The sequence below is a fragment of the Scyliorhinus torazame genome, chromosome 13 (genome assembly GCF_047496885.1).
Source record: "Scyliorhinus torazame isolate Kashiwa2021f chromosome 13, sScyTor2.1, whole genome shotgun sequence".
Taxonomy (NCBI): domain Eukaryota; kingdom Metazoa; phylum Chordata; class Chondrichthyes; order Carcharhiniformes; family Scyliorhinidae; genus Scyliorhinus; species Scyliorhinus torazame.
In genome coordinates, this window is record NC_092719.1 from 76849298 (window position 1) to 76877252 (window position 27955).

General features: G+C 47.4%; 1 protein-coding gene across 9 annotated transcripts in view; it reads right to left on the reverse strand.

The window, feature by feature from the left end:
- The window catches only part of sox5 (SRY-box transcription factor 5), a 516307-nt gene that overhangs the window by 107280 nt on the left and 381072 nt on the right, over positions 1-27955 (reverse strand). For all 9 annotated transcript variants that reach the window (XM_072471812.1, XM_072471809.1, XM_072471813.1 and 6 more), the window contains 2 exons: positions 16073-16219; positions 5565-5745 (listed from right to left, as the gene is read on the reverse strand). In XM_072471812.1, the coding sequence (XP_072327913.1) occupies positions 5565-5745; positions 16073-16219 (328 nt within the window). The remainder of the gene's footprint in view (positions 1-5564; positions 5746-16072; positions 16220-27955) is intronic.

A 27955-nucleotide genomic window follows, 5' to 3' on the forward strand; every position in this document is an offset into this window, starting at 1 on the left:
TGAAACATCTGAGGGTATCAAACTATTCGGAAGGACAGAGTGGATGGTAAAGGAGGTGGTGTAGCTCTGTTATTTAAGGATGACATCCGGGCAACAGGAAGGGATGACATCGGTGCTATGGAGGATAAGGTTCAATCCATTTGGGTGGAAATCAGGAATAGTAAGGCGAAAAGGTCACTGATAGGAGTAGTCTATAGGCCACCAAATAGTAACATTATGGTGGGGCAGGCAATAAACAAAGAAATAACTGATGCATATAGAAATGGTACAGCAGTTATCATGGGGGATTTCAATCTACATGTCGATTGGTTTAACCAGGTCGGTCAAGGCAGCCTTGAGGAGGAATTTCTAGAATGTATCCGCGATAGTTTCCTCGAACAGTATGTAATGGAACCTACAAGGGAACAAGCGGTCCTAGATCTGGTCCTGTGTAATGAGACAGGATTGATTCAGAATCTCATCGTTAGGGATCCTCTCGAAAGGAGCGATCACAATATGGTGGAATTTAAAATACAGATGGAGGGTGAGAAGGTAAAATCAAGCACTAGTGTTTTGTGCTTAAACAAAGGAGATTACAATGGGATGAGAGAAGAACTAGCTAAGGTAGACTGGGAGCAAAGACTTTATGGTGAAACAGTTGAGTAACAGTGGAGAACCTTCCAAGCGATTTTTCACAGTGCTCAGCAAAGGTTTATACCAACAAAAAGGAAGGACGGAGAAGGACGGTAGAAAGAGGGAAAATCGACCGTGGATATCTAAGGAAATAAGGGAGAGGATCAAATTGAAGGAAAAAGCATACAAAGTGGCAAAGATTAGTGGGAGACTAGAGGACTGGGAAATCTTTAGGGGGTAACAGAAAGCTACTAAAAAAGCGATAAAGAAGAGTAAGATAGATTATGAGAGTAAACTTGCTCAGAATATAAAAACAGATAGTAAAAGTTTCTACAAATATATAAAACAAAAAAGAGTGGCTAAGGTAAATATTGGTCCTTTAGAGGATGAGAAGCGAGATTTAATAATGGGAGATGAGGAAATGGCTGAGGAACTGAACAGGATTTTTGGGTCGGTCTTCACAGTGGAAGACACAAATAACATGCCAGTGACTGGTGGAAATGAGGCTATGACAGGTGAGGACCTTGAGAGGATTGTTATCACCAAGGAGGTAGTGATGGGCAAGCTAATGGGGCTAAAGGTAGACAAGTCTACTGGCCCTGATGGAATGCATCCCAGAGTGCTAAAAGAGATGGCTAGGGAAATTGCAAATGCACGAGTGATAATTTACCAAAATCGACTAGACTCTGGGGTGGTCCCGGCGGATTGGAAATTAGCAAACGTGACACCACTGTTTAAAAAAGGAGGTAGGCAGAAAGCGGGTAATTATAGGCCAGTGAGCTTAACTTTGGTAGTAGGGAAGATGCTGGAATCTATCATCAAGGAAGAAATAGCGAGGCATCTGGATGGAAATTGTCCCATTGGGCAGACGCAGCATGGGTTCATAAAGGGCAGGTCGTGCCTAACTAATTCACTGGAATTTTTTGAGGACATTACCAGTGCGGTAGATAACGGGGAGCCAATGGATGTGGTATATCTGGATTTCCAGAAAGTCTTTGACAAAGTACCACACAAAAGGTTGCTGCATAAGATAAAGATGCATGGCATTTAGGGGAAAGTAGTAGCATGGATAGAGGATTGGTTAATTAATAGAAAGCAAAGAGTGGGGATTAATGGGTGTTTCTCTGGTTGGCAATCAGTAGCTAGTGGTGTCCCTCAGGGATCAGTGTTGGGCCCACAACTGTTCACAATTTACATCGATGATTTGGAGTTGGGGACCAAGGGCAATGTGTCCAAGTTTGCAGACGATACTAAGATAAGTGGTAAAGCAAAATGTGCAGAGCATACTGGAAGTCTGCAGAGGGATTTGGATAGGCTAAGTGAATGGGCTAGGGTCTGGCAGATGGAATACAATGTTGACAAATGTGAGGTTATCCATTTTGGTAAGAATAACAGCAAAAGGGATTATTATTTAAATGATAAAATTTTAAAACATGCTGCTGTGCAGAGAGACCTGGGTGTGCTAGTGCATGAGTCGCAAAAAGTTGGTTTACAGGTGATTAAGAAGGCAAATGGAATTTTGTCCTTCATTGCTAAAGGGATGGAGTTTGAGACTAGGGAGGTTATGCTGCAATTGTATAAGGTGTTAGTGAGGCCACACCTGGAGTATTGTGTTCAGTTTTGGTCTCCTTTCTTGAGAAAGGATGTACTGGCACTGGAGGGTGTGCACAGGAGATTCACTAGGTTAATCCCAGAGCTGAAGGGGTTGGATTACGAGGAGAGGTTGAGTAGACTGGGACTGTACTCATTGGAATTTAGAAGGATGAGGGGGATCTTATAGAAACATATAAAATTATGAAGGGAATAGTTAGGATCGATGCGGGCAGGTTGTTTCCACTGGCGGGTGAAAGCAGAACTAGGGGGCATAGCCTCAAAATAAGAGGAAGTAGATTTAGGACTCAGGTTAGGAGGAACTTCTTCACCCAAAGGGTTGTGAATCTATGGAATTCCTTGCCCAGTGAAGCAGTAGAGGCTCCTTCATTAAATGTTTTTAAGATAAAGATAGATAGTTTTTTGAAGAATAAAGGGATTAAGTATTGTGGTGTTTGGGCCGGAAAGTGGAGCTGAGTCCACAAAAGATCAGCCATGATCTCATTGAATGGTGGAGCAGGCTCGAGGGGCCAGATGGCCTACTCCTGCTTTTTGTTCTTATGTTATTATGAACAGGCTTTCATGAGGTTAACGGGGAAAGAGGTTACCTTTATTATTCTTAAACCAATCTAAAGTAAAATAACAAAATACTTCCACACACACACTCAAAGTCCCCACACACAGACACACACGCAAACAGATTGCAGAGTGGGGAATGACAGGTTGGTCAAATTAGAGTCTTTATAAGAATGAAAGGACATTCACAATTTGTAGTTTGGTGACTCAGCTGGCATCAAGCTGACCAGTGATCTGACTGCTTTCGCTTGGTGGTCTTTTCCTCTCAGTATTGACATGGTTTGAATCTACAGGTTGATGAGCTCCTGTTCTTCTGGAGACGCAGCTGTGGAGTAGAGTTGTGCCTTTAAAACCTCTGTCCGCCGCACACGGAGGGGCAAACAATAGCAGACAGGGCCCAGAAGCATGAAGGTTGGGTGGAGGGAAAGAGAGGGAGGACGGATCTCTCAGCATCTCAGCTGCCTGCCCAAGTTGTGCTGAGTAAACGTGTCTTCAAACATACAACAAGTTGGCTTGCCACGTGGCCACCCTCGGCAACTGACCAGTAATCCAAACATTGATTGCCCATTGATTTGTAGCTTGATTAGGTCTGATATGAAAATTCCCCCTCTTCGCCAGGATCTCATTTTTCACGTGGTTAGGATTGACGGTTTGTATCCACCCAGGTGAATATCTGGATGCTGTGCGAATGAAATAGGAGACAGTGGTGTAGTGGTATTGTCACTGGACTAGTAATCAAGAGACCCAGGGTAATCTTCTGGGGACCTGGATTTGAATCCTACCAGGACAGTTAGTGGAGTTCAAATTCAATACAAATCTGGAATTAAAAGTCCAATGATGACCATGAACCATTGTCAATTGTCTTTGAAACCCATCTGGTTCACTAATGTCCTTTAGGAAAGGAAATCTGCCATGTAACATGTGACTACATCGACATGTGACTCCAGGCCCACAGCAATGTGGTTTACTCTTAAATGCCCTCAGGGATGGGCAATAAATACTGGCCCAGCCAGCGACACCCACATCCCATGAACAAAAAAAAAGTGGTTCATTCACATTCCTCTGCGGTCAGTGTCTTTGATGGGCTTTTTTTGCAGACTCGCTGTCGCCATCTCAATGGCCGTTAGAATGTAGAGCATATAGAAATGCAAATTAGGCAGCCATCTTGTCTGTGAGTGCTAGCCAATTTGGTCTGTGTCCTTTAAAAAAATCTGTTCGGGAAGAGGTTCCACGAGCGTCTCACCAAATCTCTAGCTGGGGCCGGGATCCCTGCCACCTCCACATGATTCCACCCAAAAGCTTTTCAGTCCATAGTTGTAAATAATAACCACTGCGTAGGAATATATCTTGATAAACCAATGCCTGGTCTACTCTTAGAGCCAGCCGTGGCTCAGTTGGCACCACTCTTACCAAACCATTCTGAATCACAAAGTTCTAATGTCAAGTCCTACTTGGGGCATCAAAGTTGACTCTCCAGTGCAGTACCCAGGGAGTGCTGCAGTGTTGGAAGTGCCAACTTTTAGATGAGATGTTAAACCAAGATTCCATCTGCTTGTTGAGATGGATGTGAATGATTCCATGGCACTGTTTCAATGAAGAGCAGAGGGGTAATCCCCGGGGGGTCCTGTCCATTATTTATCCCTCTACCAACATTATTTAAAACAGATTGCCTGATGATTATCTCATTGTTGTTTGTGGGAACTTACTGTGTACAAATTGGCTGCTGGACTCCCTACGTCACAACAACACTGACAATTCAAAAGCACTTCAATCCCTTTGGGGATGTCCTACGGTTGTGAAAGATGCTAGGTAAATGCACGTTCTCTATTTAAATGTTTCGATTTATGTTGTGTAAAAATATCGGCGACGGCGTAACTGGCTCTAAAACATCAATGATGCAATCTACTCTGTGATCCTACAATCTACTCTGTGATCCTTTCCTTATGAAGATGTGACTCCTCTACCACACTCCAAGCATGCGGGAGAAAAAGTAACAACAGAACAATAACCACCTGCATTCTTTTAACTTTATCTTGGATGCTTCCCTGCAAGTTTTTACAGGTACACAAGCAGTTTGACAAGACGAATAAAAACAAATAGCAGCTGCAGTGACATCATAAGAAAAGAATTGATCTGCATTTTCTCCCAACATGTTATTTCATGTCCAGCCTTCATTAAGGTCACGCCCAGGAATGTGGCCATATAATACAAGTTAATTGTCAGCGGAGATTTGCTGCTTTTCAAGCTTATTGTCAGGTTCACTGACGCAGTCCAGTGCTGTGACTGCAACGTGTTATCGGAAGCTAAATCTGGCATGATGTGGAGCCCTGGCAGGTGGGAGGGGAGAGAGGAGCAGGGAGGAGGAGGGATGGAGAAGGGGGAGCAATAGGGCAGAGATGGCAGCAGAAGAGGTAGTTACTATTCGTACGCTAAACAACAGGGAGGGAGGGGAAGTGGGAGAGTGGGTGAGGGGAGGAGGAGACAGTGAAGGAGGAGGGAATGCCATGTCGGAAGCAGTCATCGTTCGAACATTAAACAAGTCACTTCTCTGTCGGGCAGATCCCTACAATGGGTGCAGAGTTGATCAATTTTTGGAATGCAGAACATCTGGCTCATAAATCCATTCACCTGGTAACTAGTGTTGTGTTGGAAAAAAGACACACGCAAACAAACAAACAAACATACACACACACACGCACACACACACTCAATCGCTCACTCATTCACTCACACAGATTTGGCACGAGAAACTAATGAGGAGGCGGCATCTTGGGCCGGTGCCATACCTATTGAAGTCATTCGACCGGGAGGGCCACTGAGTGCGGCGGACATGGCAGGTTTGAGGTGGCTGGCTCCCGTGTTCGTTTTCAAGGAGGGAATCTGGGGAGAGGTTGGCGATGCGGGCGACTTTGTGGGGTCGAACATTTTCGGCTTGGCTGAGAGGTTCAGTGGCTGTGTCACTTCGTCCTTAAAACAACAGAAACAGAAAACAGTGAGTAAGGCAGAAACAGCCGGAGCTCATCGCAAAGAGTGCAAGTATTTATTAAATGCCGCGGTTCATGGCTCCAAAAACCAATAAACAAGAGGATTTGGCAGTCTTCTTTATAAATACTCATTTTGCCACTATCAGCGCACATAATGAGAATCAAAGAGGTACATTCAGTTGCAAAAACATGCTTTATAAATTAATCAGGCTGCTGATATCATCCCGTTGATGAAATAATTGCATCAAATTAAGATAGGACGTTCACATGACAGGGTGGCTGAATCAGATAATGTTTGTCTCGCAGCTGCGCCCACACACTCCTGGACTGATTAATAAGGCAACAATTAGTTCATGGGGACACAGGGGTGGGGGGGGGCTTTGACTCAAAACAATATTTTGTTCTTACACAGACACTGTCCCGCTATCTCGAGAAATCGTAGGATGAATAAGAGGAATAGACCAATCAGCCCCTCAGGCCTTTCCCACCATTCAATTAGAGCATGGCTGGTCTGTATCTTAACTCCATTCAGCCCACCTCAGTTCTGTAAGGCCTAATGACTCTTGCCTAACAAGAACCTATCAATCTCAGTTTTAAAACCCCAAATCATCTTCGTAGCTTTTACCACACCTAGTCCAAAAGAGAACACGGATATTTCTCCAAATATTGGCTGCTCTAGTCTTCTCTCTGGAATATGGCTTTAAAAGTTAAGCTCTAGGGGCAATCCTTCAGCAGAGAGGTCAACTTCAGAAGGACATGGTGTGACAAAGCCCTTTCATGTTCTTGCAGACAGGCTGTCGGGTCATTCATGTCAAATTGGTGTCTTTGTGATGAGGGTAATAGGGTGGGCCCTAAAGGTCGCCTGCATGCCAGATCAGAAGGTTTAGGCATCAAATCATTTCCAATGGTCTCTTAGCATCTTGAGGAAAGAAACAAACAACAGTAGCTGACCCCTACAACCTCAGATCCATAAGATGAGCTAATATAACCCAAAATGATCCATTTCTGACAGTACTGACATCTTTGGGTGAATCCACAGCAATTATTAAATCCATCGTTCGAAAGAGACCATGGGCAGAATTCTCCCAACCTGCCCACAGTGGGTTTGGTGGTGGGTGGGCACGGAAAATCCGGCGGGAGCCAAAAAGTTAGAAACCCGCCAGATAACATTACGTTGCAATTCTCCCAATGGCAGATTATTGGCGGGTCGGTCATACACTGGCAGGTGGTGCGAACCCCGTTTGCATTCATTTGCATCTCATGATCATTAATACAGCTGCCCACCGGTGTCCCATCAGGCCTTCCAATCTTACATCATGCTAGTGGGAAATCATGTCAGCCGATTGTTCAAGACTGGCGTGCACAAGGCTGTCCACAGTTAGCCAAAGACTTAGAGGCAAGTGCAACAAAGTCTTTCTGCCATAGTGCTGCGTTGTTCTTAATGCAGTATATACCACTCTGCCGGGGAAGACTGGCCCCTGCCCTCCAGCTCCATGCCGGACTGGTCTTCATGGACAGCACCGTGCTGCTGGACCCATGGACCCTCTTGTGTCACGGAGGCAGATCAGTACAGCACAGGGGTCTCCTTCCCCCCTGGTGCCACATGCCAGTGTCTATCTGGACAGCACTGTGCTGCAGGACTCATGGGGTCATCGCACCAAAGGTCCGAAGTTTGACCGTGGATGGAGTGCAAGGTGGGAGTGGAAGTTGACCTGACGAAGACTAGGGGACAATGCAGAAGGAAGGCTATGCAAGGAGGGGGATGGTAAGTTGAGGGATCATAATGGCAGGCAGAGGGGAAAGGAGGTGGATGAAGATGAACAATGGAAGGGATTAAAGACTAGAGAGATGGAGTTTAAGACTAGGGAGGTTATGCTGCAATTGTATAAGGCGTTAGTGAGACCACACCTGGAGTATTGTGTTCAGTTTTTGTCTCCTTACTTGAGAAAGGACGTACTGGCACTGGAGGGTGTGCAGAGGACATTCACGAGGTTAATCCCAGAGCTGAAAGGGTTGGATTACAGGGGGAGATTGAGTAGGCTGAGACTGTAGTCGTTGGAATTTAGAAGGATGAGGGGGGATCTTATAGAAACATATAAAATTATGAAGGGAATAGGTAGGATAGATGCGGGCAGGTTGTTTCCACTGGCGGGTGAACATAGAACTTAGAACATTACAGCACAGTACAGGCCCTTCGATCCTCGATGTTGCACCGACCTGTGAAACCAATCTAAAGCCCATCTACACTATTCCCTTATCGTCCATATGTCTATCCACTGACCATTTGAATGCCCTTAGTTTTGGCGAGTCCACTACTGTTGCAGGCAGGGCATTCCACGCCCTTACTACTCTCTGAGTAAAGAACCTACCTCTGACATCTGTCTTATATCTATCTCCCCTCAATTTAAAGGTATGTCCCCTCGTGCTATAACATCACTATCCGAGGAAAAAGGCTCTCACTGTCCACCTTATCCAATCCTCTGATCATCTTGTATGCCTCAATTAAGTAACCACTTAACCTTCTTCTCTCTAACGAAAACAGCCTCAAGTCCCTCAGCCTTTCCTCATAAGATTTTCCCTCCATACCAGGCAACACTCCGGTAAATCTCCTCTGCACCCTTTCCAATGCTTCCACATCCTTCCTATAATGCGGCGACCAGAATTGCACGCAATACTCTAAATGCGGCCGCACCAGAGTTTTGTACAGCTGCAACATGACCTCAATGCTCCGAAACTCAATCCCTCTACCAATAAAAGCTAACACACCGTACGCCTTCTTAACAACCCTCTCAACCTGGGTGGCAACTTTCAGGGATCTATGTACATGGACACCGAGATCTCTCTGCTCATCCACAATGCCAAGAATCTTACCATTAGCCCAGTACTCTGTCTTCCTGTTATTCCTTCCAAAATGAATCACCTCACACTTTTCTGCATTAAACTCCATTTGCCACCTCTCAGCCCAGCTCTGCAGCTTATCTATGTCCCTCTGTAACTTGTAACATCCTTCCGCACTGTCCACAACTCCACCGACTTTAGTGTCATCTGCAAATTTTCTCACCCATCCTTCTACGCCGTCCTCCAGGTCATTTATAAAAGTGACAAACAGCAGTGGCCCCGAAACAGATCCTTGTGGTACACCACTAGTAACTGGACTCCAGTCTGAACATTTCCCATCAACCACCACCCTTTGTCTTCTTCCAGCTAGCCAATTTCTGATCCAAATGGCTAAATCACCCTGAATCCCATGCCTCTGTATCTTCTGCAGTAGCCTACCATGGGAAACTTTATCAAACGCTTTACTGAAATCCATATACACCACATCAACTGCTTTACCCTCATCCACCTGTTCGGTCACCTTCTCAAAGAACTCAATAAGGTTTGTGAGGCATGATCTACCCTTCACAAAACCGTGTTGACTATCTCTAATCAAATGATTCCTTTCCAGATGATTATACATCCTATCTCTTATAAACCTTTCCAAGGTTTTGCCCACAACAGAAGTAAGGCTCACTGGTCTATAGTTACCGGGGTTGACTCTACTCCCCTTCTTGAACAAGGGGACAACATTTGCTATCCTCCAGTCTTCTGCCACTATTCCTGTAGACAAAGATGATTTAAAGATCAAAGCCAAGGGCTCAGCAATTTCCTCCCTAGCTTCCCAGAGAATCCTAGGATAAATCCCATCCGGCCCAGGGGACTTATCTATTTTCACACTTTCCAGAATTGCTAACACCTTCTCCTTATGAACCTCAAGCCCTTCTAGTCTAGTCGCCTGAATATCAGTATTCTCCTCGACAACATTGTCTTTTTCCTGTGTGAAAACTGACGAAAAATATTCATTTAGCACCTCTCTAAAGCAGAACTAGGGGGCATAGCCTCAAAATAAGGGGAAGTAGATATAGCACTGAGTTTAGCAGGAACTTCTTCACCCAAAGGGTTGTGAATCTATGGAATTCCTTGCCCAGTGAAGCAGTAGAGGCTCCTTCATTAAATGCTTTTAAGCTAAAGATAGATAGTTTTTTGAAGAATAAAGGTATTAAGGGTTATGGTGTTCGGGCCGGAAAGTGGAGCTGAGTCCACAAAAGATCAGCCATGATCTCATTGAATGGAGGAGCAGGCTCGAGGGGCCAGATGGCCTACTCCTGCTCCTAGTTTGTATGTTCTTATACCACAATGATAACTAGGAGGGAATTGATAAAGACTCCAGGTGCAGTGGATCTGTGGCATGGACGCCTCACAGTTGATGGAGTTGGGTGGGAAGGTGGGTGAATCGAGGAACCGACTTCTTCTTGAGGCTGCTAGCCGTTTCCCTCTGGGTTGCTGACATCTTGCGCAGTCTGGCGGAGAGAGTGGTAGGTGTGCGTGGACTGGTATTTAGATATGGCACTGGGACCATCGAACCGGTCATCTGAGGATGGGCAGACGATTCAGCTGCTGACCCGCCAGAAGACCGGAGGGGAACTCACTTATGCATGACTACTGACATTCCAAGCGCACAGTCTAGTCTGGGATCCTGACATTCTGGTCAGTCGGACGGGCACCACTGGAGCCACCCACTATCTCACTTTATCTCAAAATGCGAGAATTCCACCCTTGCTTGACGCACAATGATATCAAGTTCCTGAGGCAGCATCTTCGAAACCCATGGCCACTACTATCAAGAAGGACAAGGGCAGCAGATTCATGGGAACACCACCATCTGGACATTCCCCTCCAAGTCACTCACCATCCTGATTTGGAAATATACCGCTGCCATTCCTTCACTCTGGTTGGGTCAAAATCCTGGAACTCCCGCCCCACAGGGCAAGTCCTAAAAACCACCAGCCAGTACAGGGGTTGTACCGGAGCTGTTGCCATTATTCTGCACCATGACTCTTAGCCAACTGAGTTCATGACCAACCTCCTTGTAGACCTTAAATGCTTCGTCTGTAACCTGCTCCAGCCGTACAGCCCTCCAAAATCAACTCTCTGATTCTGATCTCTTACGCAAACCTTGATTTTCATTGTTCGGCCATTGGTGCGAATGCCTGCAGCTGTCTAAGCCGGAAATTTTAAAATTCCCTCCCGAAAAGGTTTGCGAGAATGGTTCCCGGAATGGGAAACATCAGTTATGAAGATAGTTTGGAGACTCTTTTCCATTGAAAAAAAGGCGGCTAAGAGGAGATTTGATAGAGTGTTCAAAATCATGAGGGGATCTGGTCAGAGTAGACGGGGGGGGAACTACTCCCAATCATGAAGGGATCAAGAACGAGAGGGCACAGGTTTAATCTGATTAGCAAAAGAAGCAAAAGCAACATAAGGAAAATATTTTTCAAGCACGAGAAGTTAGGGTCGGGAATTTTTTTTTAATTCATTTTTACCAGATATGGGCATCATTGGCTAGGCCAGCATTTGTTGCCCATCCCTAAATTGCCCTTGAGAAGGTGGTGGTGAGCAGCCTTCTTGGACTGCTGCAGTCCATGTGGTGTCAGTATAACCACTGTGCGGTTAGGGAAATTTAATTCATGATGCAGAGCGAGGCCAGCAGCGCGGGGTCAATTCCCATACTGGCTGAGGTCATTCATGAAGGCCACCTTCTCAACCTCACCTGAGGTGTAGTTAATCTCAGGTTAAATCACCACCAGTCAGCTCTACCCCTCAAAGAGGAAAACAGCCTATGGTCATCTAGGACAATGGCGACTTTACCTTTATTTACCTGTTAGGGAAGGAGTTCTAGAATTCTGACCCAGCGACAGTGAAGGAACAGCAATATATTTCTTAGGCAGGGTGGTGAGTGACTTGGGGGGGAACATCCAGGTGCTGGTGTTCCCATGAACCTGAAGCTCTTGTCCTTCGGGATGGTAGTGGTCGTGGGTTTGGAAGGTGCTACCTGAGGAGCCTTGGTGAGTTCCTGCAGTGTATCTTGTAGATGGTACACATGGTTACACTGCCCGAGATTGTGGAGGAGGCATTCAAGAGGGAGTTGGATGATTATTCGAAAAGAAACAATCTGGAGGGTTATGGGAAGAAGGCAGGAGAACGGCACCAGGTAAATTACTCATTTGGAGAGACCATGCAGCCACGATGGGCCAAATGGCCTCCTTCTGTGCTGTAACAATTCTGTGATTCTGCAAAAATCTCTACATTCTCCATTAAGATGCACCTTAAATCCTACCTCATTGCGCAAGCTTTTGGTTATGTATCCTAATTTCTACTTCTATCTTGTTTCATAATTACCCAGTGAAGCACCTTGAGGTGTTTTAACACATTAAAGGCTCTGCATAAATGTTTTTGTTGTTGTCCATTGCATGCACAGACATATTTCAAGAACTTTTAACACAATTCTGTACATATTTTAACTTTCTAGATAAAAAACATCAATGGAGCACAGCATGCATCTCATCTACTGTCAATCTTCAAATTATATTTTCCTCTCTGTTAAAACTGAACTCTGCCCTGTCTTCAGCGGTGATGCACAGTGGAATCAATTTTTGGCATCACAGTTTGCTCATGCTGACAAATTTCCCAGCTCCCTCAAAAGCTACAAAAACAAGGAGCTCCACATTTCTTTCTCCACAAACGGTGCTCCCAGCTAGGCCGGGGTTGTTTCCCTTCGAGCACCGAAGGCTCGAGGGGGGGCCTGATTGAGGTGCACAAAATTATGAGGGGCATAGATAGGGTGGATATGAAGGAGCTTTTCCCCTTAGTGGAGGGGTCAATTACCAGGGGACAGAGATTTACAGCAATGGGCAGAGGTTTGGAGGGGATTTGAAGAAAGGCTTTTTCACCCAGAGGGTGGTGAGAATCTGGAACTCACACACGGACAGTGACCCAGAACCGGAATCAAACCGGGGACCTCGGCGCCGTGAGGCAGCAGTGTACAGTTCCCAATCTTGGCTGTGTTGTTTGGGGGGAATCGCTACATGGGTCAGCTAGGCTAACCTTGCAGCATGGGTCAGTGACAGATTTAGCAGCTACAACCACAAGCCTGGCATTTACATAACACCAATATAATAAAACTTCCAACTCTTCATAGGACCATTAATTAGATAGCAATCAACAACCAGCCAAAAAAAGGTAATCAAACATTAGATCAAAAGAGGTTGGCTTTAAAGATTGCCTTGGAGGAGGAAAGAGGGGCACAGAAGAAAGAAGGTTAGGGAGAGAATTTCAGAACTCATGCCAAAGAGGGTTGCAAACTCAGCCAGCCACACTGCAGTGAAGTTTATGGGGCATGCAGGCAGGTCAGATTTGGAGGAAAGCAGTGGAGAGCTGGAGGAGTTGAGAGGGACAGGAAAGGGCAAGGAGAGATTGAGACATGAGGATTCTAAAACTGAGGCGTTGGTGGACTGGAGGCCAATGCAGGTCAGCAAGCTCAGGGCTGATGGTTTAACAGGACTTGTGCAAGTTAGGCAGCAGAAGTTTGGTCAACAGCCTTGGCAGAGGTGGGCAGCAGGGTGGCACAGTGGTTAGCACTGCTACCTCACGGCACCGAGGACTCGGGTTCGATCATGGCACCGGGTCACTGTCCATGTGGAGTTTGCACATTCTCGCTGTGTCTGCGTGTGTCTCACCTCACAACCCAAAGATGTGCAGGGTAGGTGAAATGGCCACGCTGAATTGCCCCTTAATTGGAAAAACATTGAATTGGGTACTCTAAATATATGTTTTAAAAAACAGCCTCCGTAGAGGCCCTGGATCAAACCAGCTTATCTTACGAAAACTGTCTGTGAGGTGCATGTTGGGGAATGTAAAGGGGGCAGGTCATGCCATAAATGTCAAAATGCATCGGAGGCAAAGAGAAACAAGTTGACCACCCTGAGACCCCGGGAGAATCCTTGGTCCCTTCACATCTGGTACCAAAGCTGGAATCTATTATGGCTGATTGAATAAAGCTCAATCCGCGCTTGAGGGTCCAAAATGAGCTGCGAGGCCAGGGCAATCTGAACAGGGTAATATACTTCCAGCAAAACAAAGATGGGTCGTTTTTCAATCTTGTCAGTTGTGGCTCAGTGGGTAGCATGCCCTCTTCTTGAGTCAGAGAGTCCAAGTCTCGCCCCAGTGAGCACAAACATCTAATCTGACACACTAATCCAGTACCGAAAGAGTGCTGCACTGTCAGCGGTGTTGGGGAGAAGATTAAATTAAGGCCCTGTCTGCACTGGCAAGTAGACGTCTTAAGAATCCATGGCATGATTCAGAAAAGAATGGGAGAGTTCTTCCAGCTTTCCTGGCTGTTATTTACACCTCAGGCAATATTTGTGGGATCTTGCTATATGAAAATTGGCTGCTGTGTTTCTTTATATTGCAACAATATAAGTACAAGTATGCAACCCTACGCAAAGGCCATTTGGCGCAGTGGGGAGCGTCCCTGCCTCTGAGCCAGAAGCTCTGGGTTCGAGTCCCACCCCAGGACTTGATGGTCAAGGAAGGTGTGTTCAAAACACGGCCAAACAGGCTGAGTATCAACCTGCAAAATCCTTCCAAACATGCCAATGGCTGGCGGTAAGAACGAGAGAGATTCCTGGTCAGCCATGCTTGATGTGGAGTGGTGCCGCAACAAGCTATAAGCCGCTAGCGACAGACTAGCAACCTATTCCAGAATTACTAGCTATGGAAACAAACAAAGAACAAAGAACAATACCGCACAGGAACAGGCCCTTCGGCCCTCCAAACCTGCACTGGTCATGATGCTAACCTTGGCCAAAACCCTCAGCACTTCCTTGTGCCTTAGTGCACCCATTAGGTGTGGGAAGAGAATCGGATGGATGCAACCCTATTGCACAATACAAATTTGTAATCTCATTCAGAGGGACCGGTGCGGGGCTTGGGGGAGGGAGGATATTCTGAAACAGTGCATGGAAGGGTAGCTTTAAAACAAAGGGAAAAAGTGAACTTGAATTTATGTTGCACCTTCACAAGGCCAGGGCATCCCAAAGTGCTTCATGGCCAATGAAGTACACTTTGAAGTGCAGTTGCTATTCTAATGCAGCAGCTCGAAGACCCCCCAAACTGCAATGGGATGACCAGGGTCAAGTGATGCGCTACAGACGTAACGGGCAGCTGAGAGAGAGAGAGAGCATTGCTGCACACTTTTCTCCGACTCCCCCTGCTGCAGATGACTTGAGAGTCGGAGACCGGCCAGTCGGAGCAAGAGGTAAAAAAAATATTAGCTTTCCCAGCAACAGCATTCCTCACAAAAAAAATATATAAATGTAAAAGATAACGATGCAAGAGCACTTAGATAGCTACAGGCACATCCGTTGGAGGGGGTCAAAGGTTGCTATGTACAAAGTACAATAAATATTTTAATAGGCGGATAGTTATGGTCTGAAGATTATCGCTGGAACTAGTAGCCAGTGGCCTTGCAGGGGAGGTGGTGTCCAGATTATCTTGACAATAGTCAAAGTACACTGTCGGTGCTCAGTCACATTGTTAAGCAGAACGTTGATATGAACATTTTATCTGATTTGACGCATGGACACTATCTGTTTTTGGCCATCTGTCAATAGGGCAACAACCGTTCAGAATACCACAGCCAATCCAAGGTCTCGGTAAGATTCACACGCAACCTGCTGACTTACTGTGAATTATCTGACTGGTTAGGGTGATCAGAGGGTCTTCCCTACCAAAACACAAATTATCAAAATGAATCTTCGCCCAATATGGTCTTACCTCTGAGCCCAGACAACAGGCTAAAGTTATTCAAAGCTAAATATTGACAATATTCCTCATTGATGCAATTCAGATTCCTTTCAAAGAGCTCTATTTTTTAAAAAATGTTGATGATAAACAACAACTTCTAAAACAGCTGACCTTTCCTGGACTCTGCAAAGAAAACAGAGCCGGCATTTACACAGCACTTTTCATGTCCTCTGAATGTCCGGTGTGGCCTTGCAGCCAATGGCTTACTTTTAATGTGCATTCACCATCGCTTGGTGGGCAAACATGAAAGTCAATTTGTGTACAGTGAGGTCCAAAAAACAGCACATGAATTGAGTGCTTGGCGGGTGGTGGATGGGGAATGAATGTTAGCTGGGAGAATTCCCTGCTCCCCTATGAATCATGCCAGGAGATCTTGTACATTCACCAAAACAGGCAGGAGGACCCTCAAAATCTCTTCAGAAAAATAATGACATTTCTGTTTACGTTGCCAATAAAAGCGAGATGTCTCCACTTTCCCATTGAGTTTAGTCCTCTCAGTCTCCCCTGCACCATAGGTTTTGAATAAAATTTAACCCTCTAACTTGCAACAGATTGTTTCAAAATTAAATCACAAGCCTTTAACAATTCTGAACAAACATAGCTATCTGAGAAGATCACAGTACCTTGCTTTTGGGTGGAGGGGTGTTTCTACTTTTCTCTGTCTGGATGTTGTTGGGTGATAGAGTGTTGCTCAGGCTGGCCTGTGACATGCCATGTAACTTGGCTCCTGGAGACACCTGCATCGCAGCAAGTTGGGCCGCATACAACTGCTGTAACAGATCAATGGATATCATTTTATAAATACACACATCCCTCGCCACAGTTTGTGTTAACCCCACAACCTTGCATTGACCGGGATTGTAGGTCCTGCACTGTCCACCTCGCATTGATTGCGCCAAGAAGTTAGGAAGATTGAGAGGTGATCTTATTGAAGCAAATAAGATCCTGAGAGGATTGAATAGGATGGATACCCGGAGGGTGTTTCCACTTGTGGGGGAGACCAGAAACAGGGGACACAGTTTAAGAAGAAGTCTACTGTTTAAGAAAAAATTAATTTGTCTCTCAAAGGGCCAGTAGTATGTGGCATTCTCTTCCCCATAAAACAGTGGAAGATGGGTTATTGAGTACATTCAAGGCAGGGTTAGACAGATTTTTTTGATAGACAAATGAGTCAAGGGTTATGGGGTTCGGGGGGGCCTAAAGAGGTTGAGGTTACAATCAAATGAAATTTCAAACTATTTTGTGGACTTTTATTCAATCTTATGATCTTATTGAACGGCAGAGCAGGCTTAAAAGGCCGAATGGCCTCCTACTGCTCTTAAATCCCATGTTTTGTTGTCTATTTTATTACTTTATCAGAATTACAAAGCCAGAGTTCAGAGTGTGGACAGGGGCAAACCCCTATTCCAGCTCCTTGCCTGCTCCAAGAACCAATTTAAATTGAATCCAATTCATGGTCCCCACAAGAGAGACGTACCAGATCCAGGCATTACACCTGACCTCACGCTCATCTTAGCCAAAACAACAAGAAGCGATTAAATCCCATGTTTCTAAGCAAGTAAAGCATCGCTCAAACTCAAAGGCAGGTCACTGATGGGTTGAAAACTGATGTGAGAAGAACCTGCCTCACAATGTTAGGGCTCGAACCAGAGCAGCATTTTTCCTTCAGTATTGTAGCATTTGAAATTTCAAACTATATTTTAGACTTTTATACAATTGGATTTTTACCAACACTTTCACTTGGCTACACCAGGACCGGCCATTATCTATCTGTGTTGTCACCTGGTCGATAAGGTACAAAAAGACTTGAGTTCATAAAGCATCTTTTTTGACCTCAGTGAAAGTCAGAGTGATTCAGAGCCAATCTAGTACATGTGAAGAGTAATCACTGTTCTAATGTATGAAACTCAGCAGCACACTGAGGACAGAAAGATCCCACAAACAGCAATGAGATGAAGGGCTCCATTATCATAACGCTCCAGTGCTATACTGGAGGAGTGCTGCACTGTTGGAGATACAGGGCGTCATTCTCCGACCCCCCGCCGGGTTGGAGAATCGCCGGGGGCTGCCGTGAATCCCGCCCCCGCCGGTTGCCGAAGTCTCCGGTACCGGATATTCGGGGGGGGCGGGAATCGGGCCGCGCCGGTTGGCGGGCCCCCCCGCTGGATTCTCCGGTCCGGATGGGCCGAAGTCCCGCCGATAAATTGCCTGTCCCGCTGGCGTGGAATAAACCACCTTTTGAACGGCAGGACAAGGCGGCGCGGGCGGGCTCCGGGATCCTGGGGAGGTCGCAGATGGCGGGGCGGAAATTCCTCCGGCGTTGGCCTAGCTCCTCAATGTTGGGGCTCGGCCCCCAAAGATGCGGAGCATTCCGCACCTTTGGGGCGGCGCGATGCCCGTCTGATTGGCGCCATTTTGGGCACCAGTCGGCGGACATCGCGCCGTTTCGGGAGAATTTCGCCCACAGTGTTTTGGATGAGATGTAAAGCGGAGACCCTTTCTCAGGTGGAGCTGAAAGATCCCTTGACACTAACCAAAGCAGAATAGGGAGAGATGTCCCTAGTTGATATTCACCTGTTAACCAATAACCTGGGGCGTCATTCTCCGCCGGCGGGAGTCTCCGTTTTGCCGGCGCCCGGGGGTTTCCCGACGGCGTGGGGCTGCCCCACAATGGGAAACCCCATTGACCGGCCGGTGTTACGGAGACTCCCGCCAGCCGGTCGGGGCAGAAATGTGGCGGGGCGGGTAGGAGAATTTCGCCCCTGGTTTCTGTGTTGAAGTGAAAACATGGGCCGGGATTCTCCGTTGTGAGTCTGCCCTGCTCCCGCTGCTAGCGAGGTTGGAGAATTTGGCCGTACTGCTCATTGGCAGCGGGATCTCTATTCCCGCTGCTTGTCAATGGGACTTCCCACTGAAACCACCCTACGTTATCAGGAAACCCATGAGCAGCAGTGCACGGTCAGTGGGACCAGAAGATCCCAACGGCTGGAGAATTCCAGCTATTGGGCTGGATTCTCCGCTGGCGGGATTCTCCGTTGTGCCAACAGCACACTCACCCCCGGGGATTACCCAACGCTGTGGGGCTGCTCATTATGGGAAATCCCATTGGCCGCTGACGGGGGTGCGTCGCACCAGAAAACTGGTGCGGCGGGACGAAGAATCCAGCCCATGATCTTCTGCTTCAGAGGCAAGACTGCTACCACTTGTGCGTTGGGAGTTGCATGAGGATAACGTTAGGTGGATCAATGATTCCTCCTCCACCCCACATGCCAAATATTCTTCAGGAATTCACTGACGTAGCACAGGTATGAAAATTTCCCACTTAGTTCAGTTTCAGATGTTTCAATGTACCAAGTGTCAATGCCTATGGTCAATGTGCTTGTGATCGTCAACCAAGAATTATTTGGCTTACCAACATGTATTTCATACATAAACCTGGTTGAGATATAACAAGGCTCTGAACTATAACAAGGCTCTGAACTACAAACTTGCCAAATTTAGTGGTCGATTGCTGTGTGGGCCTACACCTCATGAATGACAATTAATAATGTGCCATAAAAATCCAAACAATGATTTTTAATCCACTGGCTAGAAATCTGAATCGAACTTTTAAAAACAGACTTTTTAAAAACAGAGAGACGAAAGAGATTTGAACTCAGCCCAAGGTGGCTAACCCCAATTTGCATTACTGTATGTTCCATGTTACAATTCTTTGAAGTGGAGTCAGTGGGCGAAATTCTCCGACCCACCGCCGGGTCGGAGAATCACCGGGGGCTGGCGTGAATCCCGCCCCCGCCGGTTGCCGAAGTCTCCGGCACCGGATATTCGGCGGGGGCGGGAATCGCGCCGGTTGGCGGGCCCCCCCCCCCCCCCCCCCCGCTCGATTCTCCGGCCCGGATGGGCCGAAGTCCCAACGCTAAAATGCCTGTCCCGCCGGCGTAAATTAAATCACCTACCTTACCGGCGGGACAAGGCGGCGCGGGCGGGCTCCGGGATCCTGGGGGGGTCGCGGGGCGATCTGGCCCCGGGGGGGGCCCCCACGGTGGCCTGGCCCGCGATCGGGGCCCACCAATCCGCGGGTGGGCCTGTGCCGTGGGGGCACTCTTTCCCTTCCGCCTCCGCCACGGTCTCCACCATGGCGGAGGCGGAAGAGACTCCATCTACTGCGCATGCGCAGGAATGCTGTCAGCGGTCGCTGACACTCCCGCGCATGCGCCGCCCGGAGATGTCATTTCCGCGCCAGCTGGTGGGGCACCAAAGGCCTTTTCCGCCAGCTGGCGGTGCGGAAATACGTCCGGCACGGGCCTAGCCCCTCAATGTTGGGGCTCGGCCCCCAAAGATGCGGAGCATTCCGCACCTTTGGGGCGGCGCGATGCCCGTATGATTTGTGCCGTTTTGGGCGCCAGTCGGCGGACATCGCGCTGTTTCCGGAGAATTTCGCCCAGTATGTCTGCAAAATTCAAAGACAATGAGACCTTTTTTCTGGCCATTCCCGCTGATGGGTGTGATGATCATCATCATATGTATGTGTATTCCAAGTTATATGTTGTACTGTTGTAGTTCTAGCATCCGACCAGCAGGTGGTGCGAGTATCCAGATGCACCATGTGTTCGAGGACAAGGTGTTATTAAGGAGTTGATATTAGTCGCATATTAGAGTTGCTCTGTAGTATTTTAGTGTAAGTTAGCGTTAGACCATTATTTCCAACTGTATTAACTTTAGACATTATAATAATGCCTTAGGGTAGTGTTAGTAATAAATAGATTTGTTGTAAAACAAATGTTCTTTGTTAATACTACCACATCAAGATTCAACATCAGCATAATCAAAGAACATTGCAGTGGGATCCTCTGGCCGCGCTGAATCTAATTCTCCGCTGTGCTTTCTCTGATGGTGGGATGGACAAGCAAATTGCAATTGATTTCAGTGGGCGAAGAAGATCCTGCCAGCGGCCAATGGCATGCCGCCTCTGTCGCGGGTAAACGTGTGTGGGGGTGGCTTGAAAATTATGGCCCATGACAGCAGGGAAGCGTGAAGGACTTACATCTCCTGTTTCATTAACAAGGCATCTGGGGTAATTACCTGAGTTATTCAACTATTAGAGATTAAGACTAACCGTTTTGGCAATGGGACCCCGGCTAAGATGACTTCCAGATATGAGCTAATTTAGTCACTTTAGAATACATTGATTATGGACTAAACCTTCCCCTCTTGCCCGTCACAGGAATCATCATGGGTGGGTTGGATAATAAGTAAAAGGTCAGTTGACAGTGGGCAGGAATTTCTCATCCCTGGTCGGGGGGGGGACCAGAAAGTCCTGCCCGATGTCTTTTTTTTTAATTTGCCAGGCAGTTGGAGACAGAAGATTAGATGAAAAGCCAACTCTTTGTATGTTTTCTCAGCAGAACCGAGGGAGAAGAGCTCAGTGGAGCCCCTCTTTTGTTCTCCAAGCCACCTCTATCGTAAGCCTCAAGCCCTGTTTGCTGACAGTGTTCATCCGGGCCACCTTGCTGCAGGCAAGAATCCAACCCAGCACTACCATCTCCCAAAGAACAACCAACTCATATCTTTAAAGCCCATGGAATACAGCCTGACGCCAACTGAGTCAGCAAACTACACTGCATCTCTTTTACAGCTCTAATTTGGCCAACCCATCCTTCCCTAATCCGCATTTTTCATATGTGTGTGTGAACGTCAAGAGTGGCTGTGCACAAAAGTCAGTGTGTATTTTATTATTTGACTTAGATCACTTTAAATAAGTAAATGTAAAGTCACCAAAGTCCCAGATGAGCATAGACTGCTTTCCCCTTTGAGAGCTGACTGCTGGTGATTTAACCTGAGGATCACCACACCTCAGGCGAGGGGTAAGGCTTGAGAAGGTGGGGCCTTCATGATAACCTCAGCCGGTACGTGAATTGAACATATGCTGTTGGCCTCGCTCTGCATCATAAACCAGCTGCCCAATCAACTGAACTAAACGGGCCCCTGGTTTAAGTATAATAAAGCTAACCCGTTTCCTTGTTAAACTGAAGAAAACCTGCCCTATCAGTTATTTTGTAATCACAGCACGTAAACAATTACGTAGTCACTGAATTGGCAATGAGATCCTTTTTTTAAATACCTGTTGCAGTCAAACGAGGAGGACAGAAAGAGGAGAGCCATTCGAGCCGCTTCACTCGATCATTACACATGTGACTCCACTCCCAGGACACTTGATCACATTGCTCCATACTGACATCCTGCCGTTGGCTCATGGTGTCAGGATCGATAGCTTGCATTTTGAGGGTGCTGCTTCAGACTGCATGGCAACAGCTTCCCTCCTATCGCAGTCTTCGCACAATGAGGAACATCTCAGGGCACTTTGCAGGGCATGGGCACGATCCAATGGCCGTGCTGCGCCAGAGAAACAGCTCGTTGTGGTGCAGCGGGGCCAATAAAAGCAAGGAGACCCTGCTCCTGGGATCTAATCAGCTCGCCAGACCTCACGCGAGCCAACACGATCTCGCAAGACGTTCGCAATTTAAATCCAGCCCACAATGGCGGGATCAATTTTTAACAAATCTGCATATTAGACGAGACAGCTAGCCTCACTCTAATGTGCAGATTCTCGAGGTGCCTGAGGCTTTGGGATTCATCCCTTTCGCCTCAGAGCCCTTGGGTGAGTGCCATTCAGTACTAATCCCCCCCTTCACTGTCAGGTCAGATTACCTGAAGGTGCTGGGGATATGGTTTGGAGCTGCTGGGGCGTGCACCAAAAACTGGGAGGAGCGCATAGCAAAGGTAAGGCAGAAACTGGGCTGGTGGGAGCAACGCTCCCTCTCCATTGCGGGCAAAACCCTGGTCATCAGGTGTGAGGTACTCTCGGTGCTACTGTACGTGGCGCAGGTCTGGCCCATAACCCGACCCTACGCCACAGCAGTCACCCGGGCCATCTTCAAATTTATCTGGCGATCCAAGATGGACCGTGTCCGAAGGGACACCATGTACAAACCTCTGGAGAAGGGAGGGCGGAACGTACCCAACGCCTCCCTCATCCTGTTGGCCACCTTTGTGTCCAGCTGCATCAAGCTGTGCGTGGACCCCCAGTATGCAAACACCATGTGTCACTACATACTGAGGTTCTACCTGTCCCCGGTGTTACGAAGGATGGGCCTGGCCTCATTGCCGCGGAACGCTCCAAGTAGTTGGACCGTACCGTACCACCTGTCCTTCATGGAAAAGGTTTTGAAGGAAAACACCTTTGACCACAAGGCAATGAAGCAGTGGTCAGCACGTAATGTCCTCGAGGCCCTCAGGGAAAAGGAGACCGTGGAGGACGTGGGACGGTTCCCTGAGCAGACTGCCAGAGTCATCTGGCAGAACGCCTCATCACCAGAACTTACAAACAAGCACCAAGACCTAGCTTGGCTGGTGGTGAGAAGGGCCCTCCCTGTCAGATTCTTCATGCACACCCGAAGGCTCTGCGCCAATGCACGCTGCCCTCGGAGTGGCTGTGGGGGAAATGAGACGGTCACACACCTCCTTGTGGAATGTGCCTTTGCAAAGAAGGTCTGGAGAGAGATGCAGTAGTATTTGTCAAGGTTTATCCCGAACAGATCTGTGACACAGGACTCTGTGCTCTACGGACTGTTTCCAGGGGGACACACCGAGACAAATATCAACTGCTGCTGGAAGGTCATCAACTCGGTAAAAGGCGCTCTTTGGTCTGCCCGAAACCTGCTGATCTTCCAGTGCAAAGAATTGTCCTCGACCGAGTGTTGCAGACTGGCACATTCCAAGGTCCAGGACTACGTGCTGAGGGACGCCCTCAAGCTTGGGGCAGCTGCCGCCAAGGCGCAATGGGGAAAGACCACTGTGTAAGGTCTTTCCAGCAAAGGTACACCGAAGGGCGGGTAACAGTGTAAACCCCCCTCGGTCTGGGCAACCAACACTCCAATGTATAAAAGAAACATGACACTGTAAATATTTAAGAAGGAATTGTAATGTAAAGAGTGATATGTGTATGATAATATCAAAATTGAATGAAAGAAAGTCAAGGCAACGTGTAACCCTGCCGGAAATGTACAGTCAAGACAATTTGAAATGTTTCTGTAATGCTTATGATAAATTTTATGAATAAAGTATATTTTTTTGAAAAAAAAAAAAAAATCCCCACAAGTGGGGACCAGATGGAATGGTACACATGGGAGTCTCTCAGGAGATCGGAGGCCCCCAGCTGCATGCCCTTTGGACAGGGTGGTGCTCTGGCCCTGCTGGTGCCACCTGGATGCCAGCCTGGCAGTGCCCAGGCAATATTGCCAGCTGGAATGGCCACTGCCATGGTGCTGGTAGGGTAGTGCTAAGCTGGAATTTTTGTGCGTGCATGATCAGTATGTGGGAACCGTCCCCTTGTGCGTTTGGGCTGTGGGGGAGTTGGTGATGGCTTTGGGGGGGCCTCAGAGATTGGGACCATTTTTACTCTTGTTACCCTTGTGCGTTCTGGCAAGTAGAGCTCCCCACTGTACACAACGGGCCTTGGCTGCACGTTCCCCGTTCAGGCCCCTTATATAGTGTGAGTCACGTTGAATAGCCATGTGATTCTCGGTACTGCGAGTGCCAGGGAATATGCAGCTAAACGTGCTTTCTAGGGGACTTTGTTCCCTTTTGGGAGAATTGCGCCGAATGGTTTGATCACTTCATCGGCCTGAACATGCATTGGAATTGACCTCCCCACCTCAGTCAAAAGTGGTTCTTGGGACCCCAGAATCCGCTGCTGCCAACATTCTAATGTCATGCTTCCCAAACCTCGTCCTGGCATGGCCCCATTTTAATTCCTCACACTTTGTGTGAGCCCGGAGTAAATATTTTGGTGGTGCAAGAACTGCTGAGCTGTAGAGGGTGTGGAATGACTTCACTTGTTGAGCAGGGTGGGCTGAGGAGGCTTCCATTTGATGAGTTGGAGGGGGTGGGGTCATGAGTAAAAAGAACACCTACCTATTCACTGGATTTTTTTTGCAGCAGCAGCAATCAGGCCTTGAAGAGCAGGCCATTAGGCCATACCCACCAACAAAGGCAAATTAGGTTAAGGGAGCCGCGCACCGGCAGGAATTCATTCAAGGCAACCATTGCTACCTCGGAACCTGTGACTCCAAAATCTGATCGTGTGACCCCACTGGGGGTCGCGACCCCCAGTTTTGTAAATCCTGTTCTAATGTCATAATAGTGGTTGTGGGGAGGGTATCTGACTGAATGGGACCGCTGGATAGTCTAGCCCAGCTGCCTGACACCAATGACACTCTGACACTTTGGCAGAGCCGTCACTGGACCAGGAGTGGCTCTGGGAGTTGCCAACTCTCCCGGAGTCTCCAGGACAGAGCGAGCAACACTCAGGACATAAATCACAGTGTCCTTTTTACTCTTTCAACACCTTTTTTGATAAGTATAAGAATAGTGGAGATGGGGGGTGCAAGGGTTGGGAGGGGGGCGGGGAGAAGGCTGTAGGCCCAAAAGGGACAGTTGGAGGTGGGTTCTGTGGGTCATTTATTTCCCCCCATGCCTCGCCAGGGGGGCACTGGATCTAATTCGTGACCAGCAGCTAGAGGCCGAGTACAGTTAATAATTCAGCGCAGATCAAACATCAAACCGGCTGATGCTCCTAACGTGATTTGCTTTGTTAAGCAAAAGTCCCAATCAGCCGCCATGGAGTTAATCGCCATATTTCACACCCATGGTTCGAATCGGAGTGGGATTTTTTTCTTAACCTGCCACTCTAATTTAGGGAAGCAAAATTTAACCACTGATTTTCATTGAAACGGTTTTTGTTTTTGCTATGTAATGAATTTTATATTTAAGCATGATTTAATAAAGGCTCGAACCGTTAATTATTTTCAGACAGCTTTTTTTTTGCTTCATCAATGAAACTCCGCAGCTGTACTTCTCTATTCTTCGCTGTAATTTCCCCACCCAGTAATTCTTAATAGGGAGATGTGGTGGCGGGGAGGGAAGGGGGAATATCCCACATGAGGCACTTTCTTTCATGTTGCAATTCGCCATATCGTTCCCCAAACAATAGCAAATATAATGCTCGCAAGTAAGGAAGTTTGCTTGTAAATCGCAATGTGATTTTAGGTAATTTCAGTCCAATTACACCCAGTTTGTTCCTCTGATTGCTCCAGTGTGCGCGAAAGAATAAACATGCTCTTCAGTGAGCTGATGCATACTAAATTGCTGACATCTTGCTGTATACAGCCCACTGGTTCAAAGCTTATTTGCTGTTGAATTGAGTTCCATTACAGGGGCCAATAACTATCACTCAGCATTTTGAATGGAGGCATAGTCGACCTGACAGCCACTTACTACTGCACAGAGCATTCACCGGCAACAAAGCTCAGAAGCTCAGAAGTGACTGAGGGAAAAAGGGAGAGCGCTTGGGTGAAAATAAAGGATGTGACACTTCTGCCCTCTGGGGCAGCCAGGGGTAGGCACGGGGCAGGGAGAGAAAAAAAACACAGAAGGGGAAAGAGAAAGAAATTATGATCGAGAGAGGGACAATAATCACAACAGGAAAAAAAAATCTGGGTCACGATGAGGTGGAGGATTTTTTTTTTTTAATGTATAATTTTCTAAAAGTAGGGCTGAGAGGTCAGTGTTTATTCTGGGGAGAGTTATGGCGGGGGGGGGGGGGGGGTGGGGGGGTGGGGTGGGGTCAGGCAGGGCTGGTTCACCAAACCAAACACAGAAGTGAATATTAATGCAGAGTGACAGATAACACCATTTCCTCATTGTGAAAGTACTTTGAGGTGAGGGGGTGGTGGGTAGGGGGTGGGGTGGGGGGGAGCACTGGAGCTAGGTTCGCAGTTCCAGTCGATGCTTCCTCAGGAGGAAAAGATGGTGGGGGAGATTGAAAAGAGAAGCCAGCTGTTTGCCCTCCTTCTTGGCTACTGACTTCACTCGGGAGGAAATTGAGTATTAAATTCCCAACCTGGCCGAAACATCTGCACATTTACACGCAGGAATAGCAGCTCCCCCTTGGAAACGGAAACACATGCGAGGGACCTGCATAACGTTTGTCACATTGAGCAAGGTTCAAAAAAAATGCTGAGCTGGTCACCTGTAATAATGAAATTCGTACAGCTGTTCATTTAGTACTGGTCTGAGGGGCTCAGCTGCCTGTTCACTGTCACAGGCAGTCACACAATAAAACAATTTGACAGGAGCGCCAGTCAACATTTCTGATGAGCTACATGTACGGTCGGTGTGCAGTGAACTCAAATCCACTGTAACTACACTGAGAAAGGACCATCAGCAAAGGAGATACTGTCATCACTGATCCTGGGGCCTTGTGTTTTTGTTAAGGTATCAGCTGTGGGTCAGTGGACAGTGCTACAATTCCTCAGTTGTTCGGTTATGGATTCAAGTCGCACTCCGGAGAATCAAGTACAAAACCTCGGTCACCATCCCAGTCAAGAACTGAGAAGCGGCACCTTCAGGATGTGTTAAACCGAGGCCACCGTGGAACAGCATGGTGGCACAGTGGTTAGCACTGCTACTTCACAGCACCAGAGACCCAGGTTCAATTCCGGCCTTGAGTGACTGTGTGGAACAGTACAGCATAGTACAGGCGATTCAGCCCACGATGTTGTGCCAACCATTTATCCTAATCTAAGATCAACCTAACCTACACCCCTTCAATTTACTGCTGTCCATGTGCCTGTCTGAGGTACTCTCAATAATGATGCTTAGAGATTAAACTGTAAAGAAGGCTTTATTAGACTAATAACTATGCTACAGCTATGGACGAGAGCTGACTGCTATACAGACCATGAGGCAGGCCTTTATGTATGGCTCCCAGATGGGCAGAGCCAGAGGCGGAGTCCCCAGGGTTCCAAGCCCGGTCTTAAAGGGGACATCACCTTACATGATAATAAGGCAGTAACCGTTCATCACACTGTCTAAGAGTCGCTTAAATGTCCCGAATGACACTGACTCCACCACTTCTGATGGCAGTGCATTCCACACACCCACCACTCTCTGTGTAAAGAACCTACCTCTGACATCTCCCCTATACCTTCCTCCAATCACCTTAAAATTATGCCCCTCGTGACAGCCATTTCCACCCTGGGGAAAAGTCTCTGGCTATCCATGCCTCTCATCACCTTGTACACCTCTTGATCACCTCTCTACCTTCTTCGCTCCAGTGAGAAAATCCCGAGCTCCCTCAACCTTTCTTCATAAGACATGCCCTCCAGTCCAGGCAGCATCCTGGTAAATCTCCTCTGTACCCTCTCCAAAGCATCCACATCCTTCCTATAATGAGGCGACCAGAACTGGACACAATATTCCGAGTGTGGTCTAACTAGAGTTTTATAAAGCTGCAGCAAAACCTTGCGGCTCTTGAACTCAATCCCCCTCTTGATGAAAGCCAACACACCACACGCCTTCTTAACAACCCTATCAATCTGGGTGGCAACTTTGAGGGATCTATGTACGTGGACCCAAGATCCCTCTGTTCGTCCACACTTCCACGA